General features: G+C 44.1%; 1 protein-coding gene across 2 annotated transcripts in view; it reads left to right on the forward strand.

The window, feature by feature from the left end:
- Positions 1 to 27,882, forward strand: part of kcnh5a (potassium voltage-gated channel, subfamily H (eag-related), member 5a) — a 109,255-nt gene that overhangs the window by 1,746 nt on the left and 79,627 nt on the right. The window contains exons 2-6 of one of the 2 annotated variants that reach the window (XM_028953675.1): positions 15,179 to 15,302; positions 17,160 to 17,266; positions 17,996 to 18,124; positions 26,543 to 26,658; positions 26,986 to 27,378. In XM_028953675.1, the coding sequence (XP_028809508.1) occupies positions 15,179 to 15,302; positions 17,160 to 17,266; positions 17,996 to 18,124; positions 26,543 to 26,658; positions 26,986 to 27,378 (869 nt within the window). Of the gene's footprint in view, positions 1 to 15,177; positions 15,303 to 17,159; positions 17,267 to 17,995; positions 18,125 to 26,533; positions 26,659 to 26,985; positions 27,379 to 27,882 lie in introns of those variants that run through there. The other variant, XM_028953676.1, reaches the window with a different exon arrangement.

The raw sequence follows: 27,882 nt of genomic DNA on the forward strand, positions 1-27,882 counted from the left end.
GTGAGCAGATTTTGTTGTGTGCATGTGTGCTGTGTTGCAATGTTTCACAATCACTTCACTTTCATAAGTTAGGGATATTGTTATTTACATGAGTGCTTTTCCTATTTGCTCTGAAGCTCCCTTTGATATAGGGAATCCCTAGTTCATTTAATATTTATAGTCTAAAATATATTACCCCAAAAATGTAGGCAATAACAGGGATAGCCGCAAATAACAAATATTGTCTGTAGCGGGTGTTTCCACTATTTGCCGCAATGACAGCTTGACAGCGACATCTCATGAAGTTGTTCTGAGGAAATGCGTTCCACTCTTCATCCATGAACAGAAAGTCTGGGGTGTGCTGGCGGAATTGGGGGATGATGATGGTTATATGATGTCTAAGAAGAAGGTAAGAACGTGCAGTGACTGAGCCATGTACAATAACCAAATCTGTTTTGTACTTACTGGTGATGCCTGCCCAGACTGTTGCACCTCCTCCACCAAAGCAAACCCTGGGAACCATGTTGACCTCAGCTTCTTGTAACGCTGCATTGCAGAGGTAGTTCTCCTACAACTTTGTTCAAGGTGACACAACACTCATCGGTGAACAGGATGGTAGACCACTTGTCCAGGTCACATGGACAGCAGTGTCTTGGTGTCAGTGGTCGTCTGACATTCTAGCCAAAGTGGTGGAGTCGGTTGCAAATGGTTTGTCTGGAAACACTAGTACCCCTCGAATGTGGCAGTAGAGTGGCAGTTGCATAACAATGTCAGAGTGCATAGGTCCTCAGGTACTGGTCATCACTGCAGTCTGTCACTCATGGGGCTCCACTCCTGGGTCTGTCATGAACTCTGCCAGTAGTTCTGTGTCTTGATGCAAGTCTGCTAATGACACATTGAGACACACAAAGTTCATGAGCAACATCTGACAGCCTGTCACCAACCTGACCCGCGCCATGGCCAGATGACACTGCTTGTCTGTTAAGTGACGTTGTGTGTTCAAAGCTGTTTGAATGATGAACTTGGAATGACTTACTAATAATACCAACTTTTTATATCCACAAAATGAAATTGATGCCACATTGAGAATGTGTCTCTTGGTATTGGCCCCAATATAAGGCACACCTGTACACAATGAGACCATTACATTGAAAACACAAAATGAGGTGTGTTTGTCAACCCAATACAATTGCCTCCCGATACCAAAAATGTCTGAAGTGAAACAAACACCTTATTTATGACATCCACTAAGTATCTCACAATATGCCTAACTTATTGCGAGTAGTGTAAGTATTGAACACTTCACAAGCTATATTAGTAAATATATTTTTTATGTTGCTAATGACCCAAATCTCTCCCCAGAAATCAGCAACAACCCATCTTATCCAGACATGGCAGGAAATCAAACCATAAATAAAATATGTAATGTGTCATAAAGATAAGTTGAGTTAATACTTTAGCGTTATTGTCACTTTTTAAAGGAACAACTAAATTTAATGTGCAGGCATATAACAAGACACACTTAAATAACAAACAAATAAAATAGTACTACTAATAGTACTACTACGGCAAAGTTTCAGAACAGTAGAGGTAATGTCACAAAATGGTAATACGTTGGATGCTCTTTAATCTAAGCCAAATTTACACTGGTGTCAGATTAGGTTTTGATGATCGGTCCAGACCAGAAAGGGGGTGTCACAGCTTTGCAGCCAGTGTCGCCAATCCTCGAGTGCCCACATGATGGCTAGCAGCTCACGGTCCCCCACCCCGTAACGCTGCTGCGTCAGAGTGAACTTCTGTGAGAAGAAGCAACACAGGTGCAGTTTCTGGTCTGGACCGCGTTGAGAGCACCAATCTCTGACACATCCACTTCCACAACAAACGGAAGTGAAGGCTATGGATGTTGAAGGACAGGAGCGATGGTGAAACGATGGCACAGGGACTTGAAGGCATGGATGGCATCGGTGGTCAGGTGAAAAGGGAGTGTAGAAGGTTTGATGAGAGCAGTGAGTGGAACTGCGACTGTACCCACAGATTGAGCAACAGTAGAAATTCGCAAACCAAAGAAACCATTGCATTTGTTTCAGCGTCGTGCCCCTCCATGATGCCACTGCTTCCAGCGTCTTGGGCTCTATGGCCACAACCTAGGGTGAGATGGTAAAACCCAGGAACGTGGTGGAGCACTGATTGAAGGCTCTGGCAATTGGGTTTGATTTTTACGGTGATTTTATTGAGGCCACAATAGTCAATTGCAGGGTCTTAGACCACCATCCTTCTTGGAGACAAAGAAGAACCCTGCCACGGCTGGTGAGGTCAATGGGCAGATGGTACCATTCTGAAGTACCTCTGCCACAAACTGCTCCATGGCCAATTGCTCTGCTTTCGAGAGAGAGTAAAGATATCCTCTAGTTGGCATTGTTCCCGGTAGCAGGCTAATGGTCATGTCACCTGGCCGGGCTGAAGATGGCAGCTATGTCATGGTAACAGGGAGGAACGGCATCTAATACGTGTTGATTCTGGATTCGAGGTGGAGGACAGAGAGGGCTGTGGCAGAAGGCAGTGCCGATGGCGATGCACCCTTCACTCCAACACCACGCCTGATGACCATGAGAGATGATGTTCATGGAGAGACAGCCAAGGGAACCCGAGGAGGAGTGGTGAGGTGATGATTGTGGTAATAAAGAATTGGATTTTCTCGACATGTGAGTCAATCCGTAGCTGGAGAACCACCAGTGGGTGATGGGTCCCAAAGAAATGGGTCGACCATCCACGGAGGTGATGGTGAGTGGCGACGGCGCTGTTTCTCCTGATTGGTGAGGGCTGCCCGTCCAAACTGCATGGGTTCCAACCCCGATTGTCTGGACGAGTGACGGTGGTTCGACGTGGTGAAAACGGAGGTCGCAGAGTCCGTTGCATCATCGGAGTTGGAGCTGCAGTTTTCAGGTGAGCCAGCAGGTGGTGGTCGATCTGAAGAACCAGTTGGATGAGGGCTTCGTATGATGCTGGCATCTCCCAGCTGACCATCTCGCTGCGGATTCGTGGGGCCAATAAATCATTCAGATTCATAATAAATCATTCAGAGGGTGTGGACGACCAGCGGAGTTTTGGCAGCCAGGGTCCGGAATTGTGTGAATTGACTGACGGATGAGGAACCCTGGCACAGATGATACAGCTGTGATGCGATGTCTTCTATGCACGATGCCCACGATGGCAGAATGTATTTTTTAATTCTTCCATGAAGGCTGAGCTCAGTCATTCTGTCACGGTCCATGGAACCAAACGTGAGCGCGTGTAGGAGGAGACGAGGAACCCCGGTGCAGTGTGACGCAAGGAGGCAGGTAACTTCCCTCCAACTTACTATGCGAACGTGAACCGGCGTAAGCCGCAACACCACAGAGATGTTGTCAGTCACATTTCAAGTACAATTTCGGACTGGGCAGGATGAGAGGAAGGAGTTGAGAAGAGATGAGAGGAGAACAACAGGAACGGTCTTACTTTGAGACGAAGGATAGGAGCCAAGTCCAGTTGACGGGTTTCAATCAATGACTGAGCGGCTGGCAGTGGCCATCTTGCCAATTTATAGACGTCACGTTACATCGTTTTCGCGTTGCTCCCAGTCACATGGATGGAATCGAGTGACAATGGAGACCCCGGGACTAGAACTAGTTGATCCTTGGGTGTTGGGGCATTGAGGCAGAGGCATTCACAGAGGCATTCACATTCCCCCCCTATTCACAGAGAGAGAGATTACCCAAATCTCATGACCATAGGTGAGGATTGGAATATAGATCGATAGGTAAATCGAGAGCCTTGCTTTCTGGCTCAGCTCCCTCTGCACCACGACAGATTGTTTCAGCGTCCGCATCACTTAAGATGCTGCCCCAATCTGCCTGTCGATGTTTTGCTCCCTTCTTCCCTCACTCGTGAACAAGACCCCGAGATACATTTACATTTACAGCATTTATCAGATGCCCTTATCTAGAGTGACTCAAAATAGTTACAGGGACAGTCCCCTTTGAGCAATTTAGGGTTAAGTGTCTTGCTCAGGGACACAATGGTAGTAAGTGGGATTTGAACCTGGGTGTTACCCACTAGGCTACTATCACCCTGGTACTTAAACTGCTCCACTTCTTTTCCGGTCAAGAACCATGGTCTCAGATTTGGAAGTGCTGATCCTCACCCCAGTTGCTTCACACTCGACTGCGAACCTACCCAGCAAGAGCTGAAGGTCAGAGCCTGATGAAGCTAGGAGGACTACATCATCTGCAAAAAGCAGAGACAAGATTGTCCTGCCACCAAACTTGACACCCTCCACACCACGGCTGCGCCTAGAAATTCTGTTGATAAAGGTTATGAACTGAACCAGTGACAAAGGGCAGCCCTGGATGATTTACTGCCGGCTATGCAGACCAAGCTCAGGCTCCTCTGGTACAGGGACTGAATGACCCTTAACAAAAGGCCATCCACCCGATACTCCTGGAGCACCTCCCATTGGGTGCCCCTGGGGGCATGGTCATAAGCCTTCTACAAATCCACAAAACACATGTGGATAAGTTGGCCAAACTCCCATGCCCCCTCCATCACCCTAGCAAGGGTAAAGAGCTTGTCCACAGTTCCACAGCCAGGATGAAAACCACATTGTTCCTCTTCAATCTGAGATTCATCTATCGATTGGACCCTCCTCTCCAGTACCTTGGAATAGACCTTTCCAGGGAGGCTGAGGAGTGTGTTCCCCCTATAGTTGGAACACACCCTCTGGTTCCCCTTCTTAAAATGGGGACCACCACCCCAGTCTGCCACCCCACAGGAACTGCCCCCGATGACCACGCAATGTTGCAGCCCTACAACATCAATAGCCATTAGATACCCTGGAGAGATCTCATCCACCCCCGGGGCTCTGCCGTGGTGCAGCTGTTTGACTACCTCAGCCACTTGATTGGACAGTCCATACCCAGGCATCCCAGCTCTGGTCCCTCATTGGAATGCGCAAGGAAATATCTTTTTCTTACTGTCTGTTTTCCTTTAGAAGGGAGCAACATTATTTTACATAATACAAAATGTCAATTCTCTGCAGTTAGTCAATAGGTCAAGTTCATCAAGGTCAGAAGGTGAGTAGATCAGTGGTGATAAATCAGGTAGGACATTAATAAACCTTGTTATTGTCCATTTGTCTCTATAGGGCGGTGAACTGTTAAAAGTGAAAAGGGAATGATCAGAGATGATCTCAGATTGCTTTCTACAGGGAGTGCAGATTTATTAGGCAAATGAGTATTTTGTCCACATCATCCTCTTCATGCATGTTGTCTTACTCCAAGCTGTATAGGCTCGAAAGCCTACTACCAATTAAGCATATTAGGTGATGTGCATCTCTGTAATGAGAAGGGGTGTGGTCTAATGACATCAACACCCTATATCAGGTGTGCATAATTATTAGGCAACTTTCTTTCCTTTGTCAAAATGGGTCAAAAGAAGGACTTGACAGGCTCAGAAAAGTCTCTAGTTGAATAGTGAGATATCTTGCAGAGGGATGCAGCACTCTTAAAATTGCAAAGCTTCTGAAGCGTGATCATCGAACAATCAAGCGTTTCATTCAAAATAGTCAACAGGGTCGCAAGAAGCGTGTGGAAAAACCAAGGCGCAAAATAACTGCCCATGAACTGAGAAAAGTCAAGTGTGTAGCTGCCAAGATGCCACTTGCCACCAGTTTGGCCATATTTCAGAGCTGGAGTGCCCAAAAGCACAAGGTGTCCAATACTCAGAGACATGGCCAAGGTAAGAAAGGCTGAAAGACGACCACCACTGAACAAGACACACAAGCTGAAATGTCAAGACTGGGCCAAGAAATCTTTCAAGACTGATTTTTCTAAGGTTTTATGGACTGATGAAATGAGAGTGAGTCTTGATGGGCCAGATGGATGGGCCTGTGGCTGGATTGGTAAAGGGCAGAGAGCTCCAGTCCGACTCAGATGCCAGCAAGGTGGAGGTTGAGTACTGGTTTGGGCTGGTATCATCAAAGATGAGCTTGTGGGGCCTTTTTGGGTTGAGGATGGAGTCAAGCTCAACTCCCAGTCCTACTGCCAGTTTCTGGAAGACACCTTCTTCAAACAGTGGTACAGGAAGAAGTCTGCATCCTTCAAGAAAAACATGATTTTCATGCAGGACAATGCTCCATCACACACATCCAAGTACTCCACAGCGTGGCTGGCAAGAAAGGGTATAAAAGAAGAAAAACTAATGACATTGCCTCCTTGTTCACCTGATCTGAACCCCATTGAGAACCTGTGGCCCATCATCAAATGTGAGATTTACAAGGAGGGAAAACAGTACACCTCTCTGAACAGTGTCTGGGAGGCTGTGGTTGCTGCTGCACGCAATGTTGATGGTGAACAGATCAAAACACTAACAGAATCCGTGGATGGCAGGCTTTTGAGTGTCCTTGCAAAGAAAGGTGGCTATATTGGTCGCTGATTTGTTTTTGTTTTGTTTTTGAATGTCAGAAATGTATATTTGTGAATGTGGAGATTGGTTTCACTGGTAAAATTAAATAATTGAAATGGGTATATATTTTGTTAAGTTACACACAGTAATAGTCACCTGCACACACAGATATCCCCCTAAAATAGCTAAAAATAAAAACAAACTAAAAACTACTTCCAAAAACATTCAGCTTTGATATTAATAAGTTTTTTGGGTTCATTGAGAACATGGTGTCAAAAGCAACCACAGCCTCCCAGACACTGTTCAGAGAGGTGTACTGTTTTCCCTCCTTGTAAATGCATACATGCATTGTAGCGGTTGACAGCCAATAGGGCTGTGTTCATCTGCATTTGCCCGCCTCCAAGGGAGAGGTTGGCTCACCATCTGGGTGAATGCTAGTGTGATGTTCTGGATAGATTAGATTAGATTCAACTTAATTGTCATTACACATGTACAAGTACAGGGCAACGAAATGTAGTTTAGGTCTAACCAGAAGTGCAATAAGCAGCAAGTGCAGGATACAGTTCAAATAAGTTAGGTTATATATATATATACATAAAGTGATATGTGCTATACATAAGGTGATATGTGCAGTACAAAGTGATATGTGCAGTACAAAGTGATATGTGCAGTGCAGTGATTATCAAGAGTGAATGGGGGGGGCAGAGGAGTTCAGCAAGGAAACAGCTCTGGTAAAAAAGCTGTTCCTAAGTCTGCTGGTTCTTGTCCGTGGTAGCCTGAACCGTCTGCCTGAAGGCAGGAGAGAGAACAGTTCGTGGGCCGGGTGGGAGGAGTCCTTAAGAATACTGTGAGCTCGACGCAGACAGTGCTTCCTCTGGATTTTCTCAATGGATGGAAGTGGAGTCCCTGTGATGCACTGGGCAGTTTTCACCACCCGCTGCATCGCCTTACGCTCAGCAACAGTGCAGCTTCCATACCACACTGTGAGACAGCTGGTAAGGATGCTCTCTATTGTAGAGCGGTAAAAGTTCAACAGGATGGTAGTGGGTAGCTGGTTCTTTTTTAATGTTCTCAAGAAGAAGAGGCGCTGGTGAGCCTTCTTGACCAGGCTGGAGGTGTTAATGCTCCAGGACAGGTCCTCTGAGATGTGGGTCCCCAGGAACTTGAAGGATGTAACAGGCTGCACAGTCATCCCATTGATGTGGATGGGATCATGCGAGCCTCTTCTCTCCCTCCTGAAGTCCACAATGAGCTCCTTGGTCTTGGTGGTGTTTAGGAGAAGGTTATTTTCTGTGCACCAAGTGGCCAGATGCTGGACCTCCTCCCTGTAGGCAGTCTCATCGTTGTTGTCGATGAGACCTATCACCGTGGTGTCATCTGCAAACTTAATAACGGAGTTTGATCCATACATAGGTCGGCAGTCATGGGTGAAGAGGGAGTAGAGGAAGGGGCTCAGCACACAGCCCTGTGGTACACCAGTGTTGAGCGTGACAGTAGTGGAGCGGATGTGGCCTGACCTTACATGCTGTGGTCTGCTGGTCAGAAAGTCCATAATCCAGTTGCAAAGTGAGGTGTTGATGTCCAGGGCTCTAAGTTTAGAGATTAGATTAGAGGGGATGACAGTGTTAAATGCTGAGCTGAAATCAACAAACAGCATCCGTGCATATGTGTTTTGCTTGTCCAGGTGTGTGAGTACAGAGTGCAGCGCTATGGAGACTGCATCCTCTGTGCTCCTATTGCTACGGTACGCAAACTGGTGTGGGTCCAGAGTTGGTGGGAGGAAGTCCCTCAGATGTCCCAGGACTAACCGCTCGAAGCACTTCATGATTATGGGTGTGAGTGCTACAGGGCGGTAGTCATTCAGGCATGTTGGGCTAGAATGTTTCGGCACTGGTACAATGGAGGTGGATTTGAGGCATGTTGGAACAGCTGCTTGGGCGAGGGACATGTTAAAAATGTCCGTGAATACGCCAGCGAGCTGCTCTGCACATGCTCTAAGTACGCGCCCCGGGATGCCGTCTGGTCCAGCAGCCCTGCGCGCGTTTATCCGACTCAGTGCAGTGCAAACATCTGAGGAGGTGAGTATGATGGGCGAGTGGTCGGTAGATGAGGGGATCTTGACAGCAGGTTGCTTGTTGTCTCTTTCAAAGCGAGCATAAAAGTCGTTGAGCTCATTCAGAAAGAGGACATTTGTGGTTGTGGGGGCTGAGTTGCTGGGTTTATAGTCTGTAATGGCCTGAATGCCCTGCCACAAGCGTCGAGGATCAGCATTGGAGAAGTATTCCTCTAGCTTTAGTTTGTAGCAGTGCTTGGCCTTTTTGATGCCCCTCTTCAGGTTCGCCCTGGAAATGCCGTAGGCCTGTGCATCACCCGATCTGAAGGCATTGTTGCGTGCCTTCAGCAGGAGACGCACCTCCTTGTTCATCCAAGGCTTCTGATTAGGGTATGTGGTGATCTGTTTCTGAGTAGTAACCGTGTCTATGGTGGTGTTAATGTAGTTCAGAACAGAGGAGGTGTAGATGTCGATGTTCGTGTGAGAGCCACAGGTGGCCTGTGAAGCAAACATACTCCAGTCTGTGTGTTGGAACCTGTCCTGGAGTGTGATGTCAGCCCCCGCTGGCCACACTTTGATGGTCCTCACTGATGGCTTCACACGGTTGATGAGGGGGGAGTACTTGGGGGTGAGAAACAAAGAAAGGTGATCTGATTGTCCGAAGTGGGGGAGGGGGGTCACAGCATAGGCTTCAGCCATGTTTGTATAAACTTGATCCAGAGTTTTGTTTCCTCTGGTGTGACAGAGAATGTTTTTATGAAATTTAGGAAATACCGTCTTCAAATTGGAATGATTAAAATCGCCCGCCACAATGTATGCAGCCTCTGGGTGATCAGTCTGTTGTTTACTGATGGCTGCATGAAGTTCGTTCATAGCAAGCTTGGCATCAGCATCAGGAGGAATGTAAGTGGCAGTTATAATGGTGGATGTGAACTCCCGCGGCAGATAGAACGGTCTGCACTTAACCATGAGAAACTCTAGGTTAGCTGAGCAGTGTCTCCCAATGATAGTAGAGTTCGTGCACCAGGCTTTGTTAACATAGATGCACAATCCCCCACCTCTGGTCTTACCGGAGTCATCCGCCGTTCTGTCTGCCCGGAGAATGTGGTGCTCAGCTAGAGCAATAGCATTGTCCGGTATTCCGTTGTTTAGCCATGTTTCAGTGAAAATCATGACATTGCAGTTCCAGAGTTTCTTGCTGTGGTTGATTCGGAGTCGAATCTCATCCATTTTGTTCACCAGTGACCGTACATTGGCGAGAAGAATGCTGGGCAAAGAGAGCCGGTGTGGTGTTAGCTTTAGCTTAGCTCTTAGCCCTCCGCGCTTCCCCCGCCTTTGTTTACGGTCTCGACGGCGTCTTCGAGCACTTCCGCCCGGTCGGGTAGGGTGCGCCGCCTCGGGTGTTCTGCCGATCTCAGGGATGAGTTCAAGATTGCTGATAAAACTGTTAAAATTACGAGAACCAATATCCAAAAGCTCTTGTCGGGAGTACGATGTTGAGGCGCTACTGTTCTGCACGAACAGCCCCGACATGAGCAAGAAAATTACCGCAAAACTGCAGAAACTGGAGAGACGCTGAGCCTCGCGATGTGTACGCGCCGCCATCTTGGTCGTTACTTAGGGTTGGTGTTTGGAACAGAGGTTTACTGTGATCTTACTTTACAATGGTGTCTCGCTGCAATGGTGTCAGAAGTGGGATGGGAGAATTAAATATAGAGTGGATTAGATGCGAGGTTGCTTCCGAAAAGCAATTTTCCAGCCACAGTATGCTGAAACCAACATTGACAACGCTGGAAGAAAAGATGCAGCGAAATCACAGTAGGACAACGCTACAATGGGGAATGATGGAGGCAACCAGGGGTGTGAAGAAGCTGTGAAGCACGGGTGCTCAGGTGGTCATGGAGATCTACAGCCCTGGGTAAGAGGCTTCTTTCCCGAAGATCCCTTCACAGGTTCACTATTCATCATAAAGAGCACGTGCCTGATGGAGCCATCTGGCCCATGGCCCAGGGGAAGAGGTCACTCTCCTGAAGCCATCCCAGATCAGGAAGCGGCCACGGTGGCTGTACAGCAGCGGATGGAGGCGGTACATGAGTTAGCCCGCAAACATCTGGGGCAGGCCGGGGTCAGACAGAGCCTATGTCCTCCGAGCCCAGGGACGCAGGTTCCAGCCGGGGGAGTGGGTGCGGGTGTATAACCCGAAACAAAAGAGAGGGTGTTGCTTCGAGATGTGAGGGACCATGTGTGGTGCTGACATGGCTGTCGGATGTCGTGTATTGGTTTGAATGGTGCTTCACCAGGACCGGTTAGCACCATACCTGGAGGATGTGGTTCACCGGCCAAATCCAAGGGACAGTGGACCAGACAACGGGGCTAGGGTGGCAGCAGTAGAGCAGGAGAGCCAGGAGCAGGGGGTCAGAGTGACTACAGAGCAGTGTTCAGGGGGAATATGGCATGCACCAGGTTGGTACGCGGACTTTGAAGTGGGGGTTTGGAGACAGCGAGGGCGCTGTGTTCTGTTATGAGGGGGGTATGTGCATTGACAGCCAATAGGGCTCATCTGGGTTCATGTTCATGTTTTGGCTAGGGTTGGAGTTTGTAACAGAGGTGTACTGTAATCTTATGTGAGTGTTTTCCTCTGTGCAGTGTTAAATAAACAAGCATGACTACTGAATGCTCTGACCCTCTTTACTCCCCTTCTACACCCCTCACTACAATATTATGAAGTTGGTGTTGAGCTTTATTATCATTTCAGCTATATACATGTTAGACAGTACGTAGTGAAATGCAATAACATTTCTCTGGAACCTGGTGCTACATGTAACATTTAAACAATTAGACAAAGTTACATACTGACATAAAGTGCACATGTGCGACACAGACAAACTGGGCTACATAAAGTGCAAGATTAACATTTAACAAAAAACAACAACAATGAGACAGACAAATAGCTGAGACGAATAGTAAATGTGCAAAGTAAAATAGTGCAAATATTGCTGTGCAAAATGGAACAGTGCATTATTAGATAATATTACAGACAGATAATTATACAAAATAACAGAGGTAGTGCAAGTGTGTGTATGTGTCAGTCCAGAGGAGTGAGTACCTGAGTAGAAGTGAAGTGATTGTCTCGTGATACACAGCAGCACAGCACACGGTGAACACAGTGAAATTTGTCCTCTGCATTTAACCCATCACCCTGAGTGAGCAGTGGGCAGCCATGACAAGCGCCCGGGAAGCAGTGTGTGGGGACGGTGCTTTTGCTCAGTGGCAACTAGCAACCTTCTGATTACGGGGCCGCTTCCTTAACCGCTAGGCCACCACTGCCCTTGCAGGAGGAGAGAAACACCAAACAGTGTTCAGGTGTCTGATGGCTTGTGGGATAAAGCTGTTGTAGAGTCTGACAGTGATGGCCCGAATGCTTCGGCACCTTTTTCCGCATGGTAGGAGGGTGAAGAGTGCATGTGAAGGATGTGTAGAGATATTTTTACTGCATTTACTGTGCATTTAGAGATATGATTAAATGGCACTTATCTAAGAGAGACAGAAGTACCATTCTTTCACCTCTGCATGTCTTCTTTTTTATGTTATGTTTTTGTATATATAAAAAAAACTGAAATATTTTGTGTAAACATTTTGCCCTTCCATTCAGTTTGAGGTGTATGGCTGTAGTTCTATCTGCAGCTAAAATTATTTAGGTTATTTAGGCACATTGAAAATATTTTTTCATTTGTTGTGTGTGAAGACCTCTATATCTGCCTATTTTTATCCTCATTTGAAGAGGCTACAATTTAGCTGACTCAGGCTTGTTTTTGTGGGAGAAGTGAAGATATATCAGAGTTCTGCAGTGCATAGCAAAATAGACATTGCCTGAATAGTGAGGTTGGTTTAGATGATAACTCCATTAAGAGGGAAAAGCATGAAGCATTTTGTTCGTGAAAAAATCTTCTTTCCCCTATTGTCACCATTGGCACTGTGCCATAGAAATTGATAATTTGAATCACTGGACTAGTTTTTTCTTTGTGGCATTCAGGTGGCAAACCAGATCAGATCCAAAGTGAAACACACATCTGTCATCATTGTAGTGAGAGCTTGCTGTCTTGGTTATGTAGTGTGTGCAAAGCCCACTTTTAAAATGTTGGATTACATTTTTTTTACAGAACAAAGAACAAAGCACTTTGATAAATGTTCAGATAGGGCTGTGAGATATTGCATGAAATTCATATTGCAATATATATTTACCCATATATATTGCAGTATATAATTTGATAAGTAAGTTGAAATGTAACTGTTTTTAAAAGGGTAACATGTGTCCATAGCAAAGGCACTGCAGCAGGAAGTTGCGTAGTAGACCTTTTAAAAATGCATAAATAAATAGCATAACTGTCACGACTATGGACTTACGGGGGAAGGAAGTGCAGAGGTCTGACATTCTGGGAAGGGGGTTTTATTATTAAATAAACAATAAACACAAATAAAGACGGGCGCGGTGGCCGAAAACGATTTAACTTAAATACAGACAAACTAAAACTAACCCGTAGGCGTGTGGCGATTGCCAGAACTCAAATTACAAACAATGTTACCAACTGAAGTTCACGAAAATGCCAGCGACCCCCAACGGGCGGAAACTTCCGGCATTTATGGGGCGTCAGGATTGGATTCCGGTGTGGAGCCCAGCTGCAGGCAATCCTGACAATAACTGTATACCAGATGAAAGAATATCTGAGCAATTCTACTGAAAGTGTACTTTCTGTTACATTTATGATGTGAGGTATTATATAAGTTTTTTTTTCTGTATTCAGCTGTACAGTGTACATAAAACATATTGTCAAAAATATTTAATGCTACTTTATGCTATTTTTGTGAATTTTTATTGTAAATAAAAATGGTGGTTTATGATCGCCAAACCCTCCTGGACCTCCAACCTTCTTTTGACAATCTGGTCAAGTTTGGACAGGATGGACAGAAAACCTTTCACCCCCCCGTAATACACCGGCACACCTCTGCCATGTTTGGACTTTCTGAATTACCTCTGAATTTAGAAACACCTAAACTCAACAAAAAGTAAACTATGGCTCCCCTGACTGCAGTTTGTGAAATGTACAGTTTGTCACACTCCATCAGTACTGAGGATTTTACCTGTGGAAAGTTTAGAAGAAAAGCTGAAATGACAGAGAAAATAGCCAAGCTAGAAGAGCACATCCTAAATGTATATATAATTAGGGAGTCCGTTTTAATAAACTCATTCTAGCCCCGTAGGCGCACCAGCCCAGTCAGCCCAAAAGTGTCTCTATCCCGGCGCTGGTACCTTGTGTCCGGGGTCACTACTGGTACCCAAAGTACAGAAGGTCACAGCTGGGAGCAGATCCTTCTCATATAGATCTCTGCAGTTGTGGAACAGCTTGCCGGTCATTGTTCGGGACTCAGACAGTCTCAGTGTTTAAATCTAAATCTATTTTCTTTGGCCTTCTGTTAAAATCCCAGACACAGCGTCAACCATCAAGTCCACTTTATCACACAGTCACCCTGTTAAGCACAGACAGTGTACCCTAACTAGGCTGTCCTAGTTAAGTTACTGTTGCACAACTATACCACTATAACCACATATTTCAGTATCAGTCGTACAATGCCACCGTCTGCCGCTGCTTCGGTTTGTTTTCTCCGAAACACTGAATCAAGTACATAGACTACCAGCAGACTCCAATGAAGAGATCACCAGATAAATCCTGGTTCCTATCAACTGCTTAATGAGGACTTAGCATGAAATGAGCCAGAGAGCTTGCTAGAGCTTCGTCAAGCTCATGCCAGGATGGACTTGTAAACAGATCTTGTCTGAACAAATGGTTTCACAGTTTGTAACTTTGAAGTTTGTGATGCTGTGTTCTCAGATCATGTGTTGTATTTGTCCCTCCTTTGGCATACAGTTAAACCTCCTGCTCCTGTGAATTGCAGACGTGTTAATTTTTCCACTGGTGCTCAGTTCTCCGCTAATTTTTTTAAACTCAGCTAATGACCACACTGAATTCCTGTGTTCTAACTCAGATGTAGAGTCTATGCCCTCAGCTTTCAATTCATGCTAATTCTAACTATATTGGATTCTGTGGCCCCGCTGAAGTTAAGGCTCTCCAGATATAGATGTGATATATTTACAGTATATATATGCAATATATTATATGAATGACTGGTGAGAGAACATAAAAACTGCAAAGAATCACTTGTCAAATCCTATTATAAAACAAAGAATTGACCCTTGTGAGGACACAACCACTATTGATGCTTCATCATGTACCAGCATATCTCATGAAAACATTATAGTTGTGATCATGTACTGGATCATATAAATCCTCCTTCTACTAATAGTTTTTTTTGCATGTGATAGGGAGACAGACTATAGAGGTCACAAAAAGACAGACGCAATCATTATATGTTTTAAATATTTCACTTATAGTAATCAACTTAATTTAGGCTGTTTATACTTTTCTCAATGACAAACAGACTCATCAAATGCTTATGCATATGGTTTAATTAATGTTCAATTGTTAAATAATTGCAAATATATTTTTCTGTCATTTTTTAATACATATTTCTGATGTTGTTACATTATATCTATTACCTTAATTTACACAGTGGTTAATCTTATAATGCATACCTCTTTAGATTTGAAGTTGTTATCTACATTTACTGTCTTTTTCTCCATGTTTGTCCCAGAAACCAGTTTCTTGTTGGGGAATGCTCAGATTGTAGAATGGCCAGTGGTGTACAGTAATGATGGATTCTGCAAGCTGTCTGGTTACCACAGGGCAGAAGTGATGCAGAAGAGCAGTACTTGCAGGTAAAAAAAACTCACCTCTACTCTCTGCCTGTTTTTGGGGTACAGTCAAATACTGATCATAATACCAATACCGGCAAATTACATGCAAAATATGTTCAGACTAGACCTTGCATTAGTAATTTATTGGGTTATTTCAGTCTACAGATATTAGTCATTAAGAAGGATTTTTTTTAACAAATTTATGACAAATCACTGTTTTTATTGTTTTAAATGTGTGTTGCATTTGTTTAATGTTTGAATTTGAGATGAGTCTGTATGTTTCAATAAGGACTATCCAGCTGCATTTTGCTGGCAACAAGGGAAACATTTTGAAGCATTAGAATCCCTGACCAAGTCCTGCCCATAACACTGAAACAAATGTGTTTGTGCACACCATTGGCATAGCAACTTTTTTGATTCTCATTTACTCATGCCCATAGTTTTGTTCATGACAAAAACCATGCCATTTAAAGTAATTTATACTGTTGTAATAACACTGGGGAGCTGGATTAAACCACCTAACACAATCTAGTCCTGGAATATGTAGGCTGAGCTTCAGCATTAATGCCAGTTGAAATTGTACCAGCACATCAGAAGTAATTATAATGGCTCATAGCAATTTTGCAGTTGGCACACACGTCACTTTACATTGCAGTCATATGGTTGTCTATACAAAATCGTCTACTAGGCCTGGAGTCTCAGATTCAGACTTCTGCAAGGGCTATTTCTTCATGGTTTATTTACGAATGCATTTTATATCTATATCCATTCATTGATACTTACAAATCCTTTGAACATGTGGAGTTGGATTTTTTATTGTGTGAATACTTTCTGATGGCATTGTGAATGTTGATCTTGATTAAGTTAAAAAACAATCTTGCACAATTACTTGGCATTTAAGGGGAGAGTTGTCTAATATGTGTAGGATATGCCCATTAGTGAATCACCATCCTCATTCTCAGCTGTGTTCCATGCCTCAGGGCATACTTGCCCCACGCATTTCTCTGACAAAACCTCCCACAGCTCCATCCTCCAGAGTAATCATCAATGCTTCATTGTCACTGGATAGGCCCAGCATTTTGCCACTCACCACATCCAAGAATAGAAATGGCTTAGAGTCAAAAACCTAAAGATGCTGCATCTCTGCACTGAAAATGTGTGCTGGGGATCAGCCGATCACAATGGGACTGTATGGGATGAGATACATTAACTGCAAGACCATTAATCATTGTGCAGCACAGCAACTGGAGCCCTACTTAGTCTTGCATCATGGGAAGGTAGGAACAGGCATGTATGACAGATTAGAGTAGAAAGAGGGAACATTCTGCACTCATTCTCAAATGCCTCACAGCACCACATACTCTTATCCTGCGCGGCAGCAGCTTGTCTGAGTGAGACATACCTTAGTGGGAGCTGCATTAATTCAAAGACAAACAAATTCTCTTAGTCCCTTTTTAAAAAGTCTGAAGGATGCAAACAGCCTTTTTGTCCAGGATAGAGCAATTACATTACATTAAATTAAAAAGCATGAGTGTAAGAAATGGTAAAATGTGATCCTTTTAGTTGCTGAGTGGATATAATTATAGGAGGATGTTGTGCCTGCCATCATGTCTGCTTTACCTGTTTACTCAGCCTCCGCTTTTATTAAAGACAAGCCCCTTGTCTTTATGAGCTGACAACTAATGTCGACAGGTTGCCCTGTACATACAAACATGCACACACACCCTTACCTTATCTCTTTTTCATTTAATAACTGTTGACAGACAAGCCAGGATTTGTGCCATACAGGTGTGTTTGTGCCTCTCAACCAACTCACATCCATCTCTCCTTATCCTCCCCCTCTTATTCTTTTCTACCTCTGTCCACCACTCCCTGCAGCTTCATGTATGGCGAACTGACAGACAAGAAGACAATAGAGAAAATCAGACAGATTTTTGATAACTATGAGTCCAACTGCTTTGAAGTCCTTCTTTATAAGAAGAACAGTAAGTTTTTTGCATACACCCCCCACAGCAGCATTAAACATAATTCTAAACATTTCCTTATGTGAAATTATGGTGGATACCATCCCACTGAAGAAACTAATACTTAGAAACAAAGAAACTAATAGAGAAACTGTCAATTTGCCACAATGATAGCGGATTGAATAACACAGATGCAATACAGGTCTGAATAACAAAAAGCACTGTGGTGTGAACAAGCAAATAATTTCTGGGGTGTTTTTACCAGTAAAATATTATTCATGATAAAGGGAATTGGTTGGCCTAACGGGTAAGGACACAAAGCTGTAATCAGAAGGTTGCCGGTTTAAATCCCAAACCGCCAAGGTGCCACTGAGGTGACACTCACTGAAAGTACTCCCTGTGGGCGCCTTTCATGGCTGCCCACTGCTCCCTCAGGGGAAGGATTTATAGCAGAGACCACATTTCACAGTGTGCACTGGATGCTGTGCTCTGATGTGTCAAATGTAACAACTAATCACTTTCACATCTATAAGTAAATTGGAACTTATATTGGAACTTTATTCGAAATATCATTATGTACCAATGTTTCACTTCAAAATTTTGTTAATTTACTCTTTTGTTTTTTGAACCATGTTAAATATTTAGTAAATTGTCTGTTGTGTAATGGTTGGTGTAATGGTTTAGTGGTTCTTTAATGGTTTTTGGTTGTTTAATTTCTTAATTTCTGCCTTTTTACTTGACCCCCAACAGGGACCCCTGTCTGGCTATATATGCAGGTGGCTCCCATCAGAAATGAGAATGATAAGGTGGTCCTTTTCTTATGCACCTTCAAAGACATTACAGTCTTCAAGCAACCCATCGAGGATGAAACAACAAAAGGTGAGCATTTACAGAGAGTCTTGTCCAGAAGGAGACAGTTTGGGAAAAGCTTTATTCATTATGTCTTCTGTTCAAAATGTGCAGTTTAATGTTTCAGAAATGAGTTCATTTTCAGTCAGCTCCAAACATGAACACATGCCTGGGAATTACTGTTTACTGAGCGTTCAAAGAGGAAGGATGAATAGAGGTTTAAGTTATTGATTTAATATGCCACCAATTCATAAAACAATGAAAAATCAGAATTATTAATGCTACTTTTAATTTTTACATAAAAATCATTAAGAAAGCAAGATCTGACCCCTTTCTTGTCAGCAGAATTACCTTTTCCCCTATGGATTCTTTGAATAGAGGCATTCTGAAAAGCATTACAGGCTCATATCTTCTTTTGTCTCTGAAGACTGTAAGGCACGGACTGTGGCTAGCAGCAGAGCTCTGGCTCAAAAAACGAGACAGACAAGCTGTCGCTTTGAGTTTAAGCAGCACTCTGTAGAGCTGGGGAGATGGACATCGGGCAGCGCTTCGCCCGTGTGAATGACTGATAGGCAGTGTCAGAGCTCACCATTCCTTATACTTGTGCTCATCTTCTGCCTGTTTTACTCATTGCCTCCCTGCCCCCTCTCCTCCAATCCCAAATTCAGTGATCTGGAGAGTCACTTCACTTTGCTTGTTTGAGCCCTTACTGAACTCCTGCACTTGTCCTTTCATAATAGTTGCTGCATGCCATGCAACTCGCTTGCTTTGTTTATGTTTTTATTTACTCTGCTGCTGTGGCAAATAGACATTTGTATCCACAAATTATTGAAGAAAGTAAAACTATTTGAAAATGATTGTCTACATATTATCATAAAAAAGTGAAATAATTAAAAACAATGCTGATGCTCTTAGCTGGTGCCCTTATGCAGAATAGTAACTGGAATAGTGCTTTAAAATTCCTTCTCGGGGAATACATCCTGTTAATGCTTCAATAGGACCCAGGCTGCAAATACCATCTGTCTTAAAACTGCTGTCTCAAATACTGTACTGGCCCAAAACCACCATTTTGGGTCAGTACAGTAAACACATAAAACAAGGAACTTTCTGGTGGTGGCCTAGCGGGGGCAGTGGTGGCCTAGCAGTTAAGGAAGCGGCCCCGTAATCAGAAGGTTGCCGATCCCCATCCACCAAGGTGCCACTGAGGTGCCACTGAGAACAGCACCGTCCGAACACACTGCTCCCCGGGCGCCTGTCATGGCTGCCCACTGCTCACTCAGGGTGATGGGTTAAATGCAGAGGAACAATTTCACTGTGTGCACCGTGTGCTGTACTGCTGTGTATCACAAGTGACAATCACTTCACTTCACTACCTTATTGTTGCAATTTCTGAACTGCTGAAGGTTTCAGTGAGCACTGTTGGGGACATAATCTGAAAGTGGAAAGAAAATTATTTCACCATAAATTGGGCATGACCAGGTGCTCCTTTCAAGATTTCAGAAAGAGGGGTCACATATGAAGGCTGTCAGTAAGACCTGGAATTAGCCAGTGCAATTGTTTCAAAGAAAATGAAAAGAAATGCACAGTCACCATGGCCTGTATGCATGTTCACCATACATGACACCATTGCTGAAGAAAAAGCATGTTGAGGTGCATTTCACTTCACTTTCACTTTCATTTAAAGTTGAACAACAGGGCTGTGAATATAGGCCTGGCAGAAAATTATTTGGACAGATGAGACCAAAATTATACTCTTTGGATGCCACAATACAGTCGTGTCCAAAGGTTTTGAGAATGACACAAATACTGGTTTTCACAGTTTGCTGCTTTAGTGTTTTAAGATATTAGTTGTCTCTGTGGTGTATTGAGGTATAATTACAATAATTTTATAAGGCTTTTATTGACAATTACGTCATGTTTATGGACCCAAAATGTCAATGTTCTTCACCAAACGGTTCTTGGATGGTTGGGAGAAGATGCTGACTGAGGTTGTTTTGGCACCATTCTTAATTCATGGCTGTGAGTGAGACCCCTCCCTTGGATGAGAAGCAGCTCCACACATAAATGGATGAATCTCAGGATGCTTTACTGTTGGCATGAGACAAGACTGATGGTAGTGCTCAGCTTTTCTTCTGCGGACAATGATTTTTCCAGCTGCCCCAAACAATTGGAAAAGGGCTTCATCAGAGAAAATTACTTTACCCCAGTCCTCAGCAGCCTGCAGAATATCAGCCTGTTTTGAATGTTTTTCTTGGAGAGAAAAGCTCTTTGCTTCCCTTGTTGATTCCAGGCCATCCTCCAAAGGTATTTGCTTCACTGTGGCTGCAGATGCACTCATACCTGCCTGCTGCCTTTCCTGAGCAAGTTGTGCACTTGTAGCACTTCAATCCTGCAGCTGAATCTTCTTTAGGAGACGGTCCTGGCATTTGCTGGACTTTCTTGGATACCCTGAAGCCTTCTTCACACACTTGAACCTCGCTCCTTGAAATTTTTGATGATCTGATAAATGGTTGATTTAGGTACAATCTTAGTTTAGGTGCCCTTGGTTGATTTAGGTGCCCTTTTCATGCAACGCAATGATGACTGCATGTGTTTCCTTGCAGGTAACCATAGGTAACAGACTAGGGACTTTGCAATTCATCTGATATTCATATCTTGCAATTCATAATATTATGGAGTATATGCAAAGTGCCATAAGTCAAGTCAAGTCAGCTTTATTGTCAATTCTGCCACATGTACAGGACATATACAATTTTAAAAACACCATATACAAATAAGGGCACATGGTGGAGAGTGCAAAACCAATAGTGCAACAGAGGTAAGTTTAAAGTGACGAAGTGACAAGTGAGGTAGTTGGCAGACCAGAGCTGCACAGAGTGACTGGTGCATGGTCAGTTTGTGTGTGTTAGAGTTCAGAAAGTTTGTGGAGCTGAAGAGGGGAGTGAGGGGAGTGGGGGCAGAGCTGGGAGGGAGTTGAGTTTCCTGACCGCCTGGTGGGTGAAGCTGTCCTTCAGTCTGCTGGTCCTGGCCTGGAGACTCCGCAGTCTCCTCCCTGATGGCAGCAGGCTGAAGAAGGTTTGCATTGGGTGGGTGGGATCAGCTGCTATGCCGAGGGCTTTCTTGGTGAGGCGTGTACTGTAGATGTCTTGGAGGGAGGGGAGAGGGACACCGATGATTCTCTCAGCTGCTCTGACTATGCGTTGGAGAGTTTTTTGGCAGGACGCATTGCAGGCTCCAAACCACACAGTGATGCAGCTAGACAGGATGCTCTCGATGGTTCCTCGGTAGAATGTGTACATGATGGGGGCTGGTGCTCTTGCTCTTCTAAGTTTGCGGAGGAAGTAGAGACGCTGCTGTGCTTTCTTGGCCAATGCAGTGGTGTTTTTTTGTCCAGGAGAGATCCTCAGTAATGTGCACACCCAGGAACTTGGTGCTGCTCACTCTCTCCACAGATGCACCGTTGATGGTCAGAGGAGCATGCTGAGTGTTTCCTCTCCTGGAGTCAACAACAATCTCTTTCGTCTTCTCCACATTCAGGGAGAGATTGTTGTCTCCGCACCACTTGGCCAGGCGGCTCACCTCGCTTCTGTAGTTAGACTCATCCCTGTTATTAATGAGTCCCACCACAGTCGTGTCATCCGCAAACTTGATGAAGAGGTTGGAGCAGTGTGATGGAGTGCAGTCGTGGGTCAGCAGAGTAAAGAGAAGGGGGCTCAGCACACATCCCTGAGGAGCCCCCGTGTTAAGGACGATGGTGCTGGATGTGCTACTGCCAACCCGTACTGCTTGTGGTCTTCCTGTGAGGAAGTCCAACAGCCAGTTACACAGTGAGGTGTTGAGCCCCAGCTGGATCAGTTTTTGTGTGAGCTGTTGTGTGTTAAATGCTGAACTGAAGTGTATGAACAGCATTCGAACATATGAGTCTTTTTTGTCCAGATGTGTGAGTGCTGAGTGGAGTGCAGTGGAGATGGCATCATCGGTTGAGCGGTTGGGCCGATATGCAAACTGGAAGGGGTCCAGTGAGGGGGGAAGGGCAGACTTAATGTGCTTCATGACTAGCCGTTCAAAGCACTTCATGAGGATGGGGGTAAGTGCAATTGGACGGTAGTCATTAAAGCAGGAAGGAGATGACTTTTTTGGCACCGGAATGATTGTTGTATCTTTGAAGCAGGTGGGGACGACAGCCTGGGAGAGTGAAATGTTAAAGATGTCTGTGAAGACATCAGTGAGTTCCACTGCACAGTCCTTCAGTACACGACCAGGAATGTTGTCAGGGCCCGGAGCTTTGCGAGCGTTGATCCTGCTGAGGGATCTCCTCACACTGTCCGGGGACAGAGTCAACACCTGGTCACCAGGAGGGGGTGTGGTCTTCTGTGCTGTGGTGCTGTTTTTCCCTTCAAAGCGAGCGAAAAAGGTGTTCAGCTCGTTCAGCAGGGAGATGGTGCTATCACAGGTCTGTGGAGGGGGCTTGTAATCCGTGATGGTTTGTATGCCCCGCCACAGGCTCTGTGTGTCTCTGCTGTCTTTGAAGCGACTAGATATTCCTCTGGAGTACTGTCTCTTGTAATAAAAATGAATGAAAATTAAAACTAGTATTTGTGTAATTCTCAAAACTTTTGACCATGACTGTACATGCTTACATGTTTGGAGGTGAAAAGTCACTGCATATCACCCCAAAAGCAGGTTTAAAGGTGGGAACATCATGGTGTGTGGCAGTTTTTCAGTATATGGCACTGGCATGCTTCATATAATTGATGTAAGGATGAATGAAAAAAATATATTGAGACATTTTTGATCATCTACTGGGATACTGAAGATGAAGTGAGGGTTGACATTTCAGCAAGACAATGATTCCAAAATTTGCTTCTAGAATGGCGCAGCCAATGAAAATCTAATGGAAAGAACTAAAGCTCAGAGCTCATGGAATCGTCATGATTGGAAAACTGTTTCTGTGGAAGAATGGTAGAAGATTTATTTAGACTGGTGACATTCAACATATGATTCACCCTTCTCTCTTTGAAATCCAAAGCATAGCAGCTGTTTCATTGATGGTGCACTCCATAATCTGCCTTCAGATAACACCAAAACCTGCTTAATTGGTCAATGAATCAGTTCCCTTCCCATGCTAGGATAATAGAATAAATACAGTACTCTTACCTATAACCGTAGCTTGACTAAATGGTTCATGGAAATGTTCTGACTGGTTGATACAGTTCTTGTAGCAATTCTTGTCAGTGCTTTTCCTTTAAGGGATCTCAGTTTAAGGGATCATAGTGCTGACCACATTCAGCTGAATTAGTTCTGATTTTATTCAAATTATATGTTTCATAACTGTGTCTGAGCTTGTGTATGTATGTTTTTTTGAGCATGTGTGTATTTGTGTGATGGTTGGAGAGGGTGAGGTCCCACTGGGAGGGTAGTGGTTTCATTCATAAGAAAACAGCCATGATATGAAAAATGCACAAATTGACCGTGTGTGTTTTACTTCTAACACATTACTTATTTCATTCCTTGTGTGTGAATTTTTTTACATGGCCATTTTTCATTAATTATTAAGTTCAGTTATACCTCACAATGTGAGGTCATATTTATTTTTAAACCTGTAAGCAATTAAGATAAAAAATTACTTGTCTTGTCAAGGCCTTAACTATTAAATCTCCTCATGCATGTCACCACATTAAGTCCTTGTCAGGCTGTGTTTGCACTCAGCCCCATATGTGGGCAAACCATGGATCAGTCTTTTCACAATCTTAAAATGGATAAACACCATCGTTATTAATAAAACATAATACTCAAGGAAACTCACATCATTTGAAGTAATGTTAATGCAAATTGCTCTTGTAATTAAAATGACAACAGGAAAGTAGCTCACTTTTTACTTTAGCATCATCTACATATCCCCTGGACCATACGCAGAGGTCCTGAAAGAATTTGCAGACTTCAAATCAGAAATTTCTTTATCTACAAACAAAGCAATCATTGTTGGAGATTTCAAAATACACATGGAAAGTAGTATTAATTCTTTTAGAACTGTGTTAAAATTCTAAAGTCTTTTGAAATTGAACAAAATATTCTTGAACTCACTTACTGATGAGAGCCTGTGTTGATGCAGGAAAGTAATGGACTTAGTACGGTGACTGAGAAGTAACGGTAATGTTTCAGAAAACAAATTAACATTTCATGAAATACAAAGAGGAACGAAAAAAAATAGCCATCAATGAGCTGCAGTCCTGGCTTCCTTGGTGGTCTCACAGGAGGAAGGAGCAGGACCATTGGAGATGATGCCTGGAGAGGCTGGGCTGGCACTACTACCATTCTCCCTGTGGCCATTGGGCATAGCATACGGGTGCAGACCTATTGATCCTCATGCTCTTGGAGGCCGGCTTGATGCTGGCCATTCTGGGAATGTGGAGGCTTTGGGTGAATCTGGAGAGCTACAAGGGGGCTGGCCATGGCATCAAGGGTACCCGGAACAGCATAGGCGCAGCGGACCTGCTGAGGACTACCTGGGTGGTGGGGCAACACTAATGAGGTAGGGTGTAGAGCAGCAGTGGGGACAGATACCTCCTCTCCTCTGGCTCTCTGTCGGCCTTTTCAAGGCACCCAGGAGGACGGCGCACAACTCAAGACTGGATAGCATTGGCTCTAGGGGGTAAACAGTTGTGGCGCCATCCTCTCGCCAGGCTACTTTCTTGTCATCATCTTTGGGCTTGACCTCCCAGCACGTTACCCAGGGGAGGAACTACTCCCAGGGATTGTGGAAGTCGCTGGGATCAGCCACTCAACACAGCTGTGAGTGATTAGGACCCACGCTCTACTGTTATTATATCTAGGCATCACAGGTGGTAGCTAAACATGATCCATTTTATAATTATGCAATTTATTATAAGACTAAACATTGTAATAGTTGATGACTAGTCAACTATCCAAATAGTAATTAATTCTTGTTGAAGTGAAAGTGAAGTGATTGTCATTATGGTGCACACCAAACACAGCACACGGTGCACACAATGAAATGTGTCCTCTGCATTTAACACATCACCACTTCCATAGCCGCTATGCCACCCCTGCCCCCTGTAGCGGAATGGTTAAGGAAGTGACCCCGTAATCAGAAAACCATTGGTACCATTATGGAGGACTTAAGCCATGAATTGTTCCATGGCTTGGTGTTTAGACTTGGAGAGGGAGTACAGGTGACCTTGAGGAGGGGCAGACACTGGCGATGAGAGTGCCCCACACCAGCACGAGGCTTGACGACCAGGAGAGATGGGATTCGTGGCTGGACAGCCATGGGTAGCAGAGCAGGATGGGAGCAGATATGATCGGGGTGACATGGAATGTGATGATTTCAGAGTGAGCATGCATACAAAGTGTCAGGGGTCTGCCAGCCGGTCATCAACTAAAGTGATGGTGACTGGGTGGCGGAGACTTTCGAGAGGGAGCCAGAGTCGCCGGGCATAGGTGTTGTTGATAAAATTGCCTGCTGCCTCAGAATCCACCAAGGCAGTGGTCTTCTCCATTTCTGTTCCACACTCCAGAACAGTAGGTAGAATGAGGCATGTGGGAGACAGCAGGAATGGTCTGCACGGGCACGATGGTGGTGGCCATGAAACACATTGGAACAATGGCGGTGCTCCGTGAGATGTTGAAGATGTCTGTGAGAACATTTGCCAGCTGGTCGCTACATTCTCTGACCTCTGTTCCAATTATGATGTCTGATCCAGCAGCCTTTTGTGAGTTAACTTTGCGAAGAGTTTTCCTCTCGTCCACCGTGGTAAGGCACAGCACTTGATCACTGGAAGGAGGGTTGGATTTCCTTGCAGCCCCATAATTCTGTTTGTCGAATGATCTTTTGGTCCTCCGCTGAGGAGAGGCTGGGCTGCAACTCAGAAATGAGAGAAAGAGTCATCAGTAAAGACCATTCTTTCACAGTTAAACAGTTTATTGGGAGTTCTATGGGCCTGACGACTAGTCCTGGGTGCCAGGCCAGTTGCATCTGTCTCTGATTGTCGACTTTAGTCTCCGGGTCTCCTCTTTTTCTGGGCTGTCTGTTGCTGGCCCTTGAGGCGGGATGTCCTTTCATGTGTCCCTGTTATTTGACTGCTACGACAATGTGGAAGTAAGCTATCTGCGGAAACAAAAATAGCAAACAAACAACCAGATATCTGAACATCACTTTGGCTATACAGTCTATATCTAGGTAGGATTTCTAAATGTTGACTGAAGAGCTAAAAATTGTGTAGTGAGAAAAGCGCAGACTAAAAAATATTAGGTCCGGAATTTGACTCCAGATTCATCTGTGAGAGAGAGAATGAATCTAATTGCTTGCTTTGTTTGCTGATACTCATCCTGTTGACTGTTCATTGTAGGCAAGAAATGTACTAGGGCCAGTGAATGAACAGTTGGAATTTATTTAGATTTTGTTCTCTCTTGCCACTGACCTGGCAGGGTGGACCAAATTTGCACGACTTACACGGGCACTGACCAACAACCGCGGCACTCTGCAGCAGCTGGCGCCAATGAACAAGACTGAAGTCAGCCACAAACACTCCCGGCTAGCTGAGGTTTGTATGAAATACTATATAAAGCATAATTTATACTGATAATTTATAAGTTTATAGTAGTGATAGTGTCCCCTATGCAAAGTGCTAAATTCTTCAACAGTTTTCACTAGCAATAAATTAAGCAAACTGCTTAACACATTGTTAAATGTTATTGTTACATTACATTGCATTTTATACCTCAGTAGTAATTAAGGTTCTATATGGTAACTGAAAAAAAGTTATAAAAGTTGTGATATATTTATTTATATTTTTACCTAAAATGTGACTACATCTAATTTTTAAAATTGTTCTTTTTTCCATCCATCTTACCCATTAACCCACCCACAGGCCCTTCAGCTGGGATCAGACATCCTCCCCCAATATAAGCAGGAAGCTCCCAAGACACCACCTCACATAATTTTGCACTATTGCACATTTAAGACCACCTGGGACTGGGTGATACTTATCCTCACCTTCTACACAGCCATCATGGTCCCCTACAATGTGTCTTTCAAAACCAAGCAGAACAACCTTGCTTGGCTGGTAGTGGACAGTGTTGTTGATGTAATTTTTTTGGTAGACATTGTTCTCAATTTCCACACCACCTTTGTGGGTCCGGGAGGTGAGGTCATCTCTGATCCCAAGCTGATACGTATGAACTACCTAAAGACCTGGTTTGTAATTGATCTGCTCTCCTGTCTGCCATATGACATCATAAATGCCTTTGAGAATGTGGATGAGGTGAGTGCTGCTGAAAAAAATTACATTTATGTAGGGACACATGACCTCAGCTAAAGAGATTAGCAATAAAAGACAAGCTTTAACACAAGTTTAAACAGAAATAATAATTTTGCAAGCAACAGGGCCTTTGTTGGGGCAAATTTAAACAAATACCTGATTGTAAGCATCTTCTGGATACTAGGGTTGATATTACTAGGTAGCTAGGGTCTGAGTGTTTTGACATCTTCATTTGGGTTCATAGTAATGCGTTATTGTAGGAAAAGGTGTAATTCAATTACAGTTACTTATTGAAAGATTCTCAGTTACAGTTGTAGGTACATCTTAATATTGTACACAAATCCTTGCTGATTTGTATAAATAATAGTGGTGTAGCGGTATTATTTGTGATATTTGTGTCAGCCAATCCTGACACTGTCTGTTTGGAGCTGGACTGTATGTCTGTGCGCTGTCCGTTCTGTGTCCTGTTACCAAAACTTTCTTTTCTTTTCTTTTCTTTTCTTTTCT

The sequence above is a fragment of the Denticeps clupeoides genome, chromosome 14 (genome assembly GCF_900700375.1).
Source record: "Denticeps clupeoides chromosome 14, fDenClu1.1, whole genome shotgun sequence".
In the NCBI taxonomy this organism is placed as follows: Eukaryota; Metazoa; Chordata; class Actinopteri; order Clupeiformes; family Denticipitidae; genus Denticeps; species Denticeps clupeoides.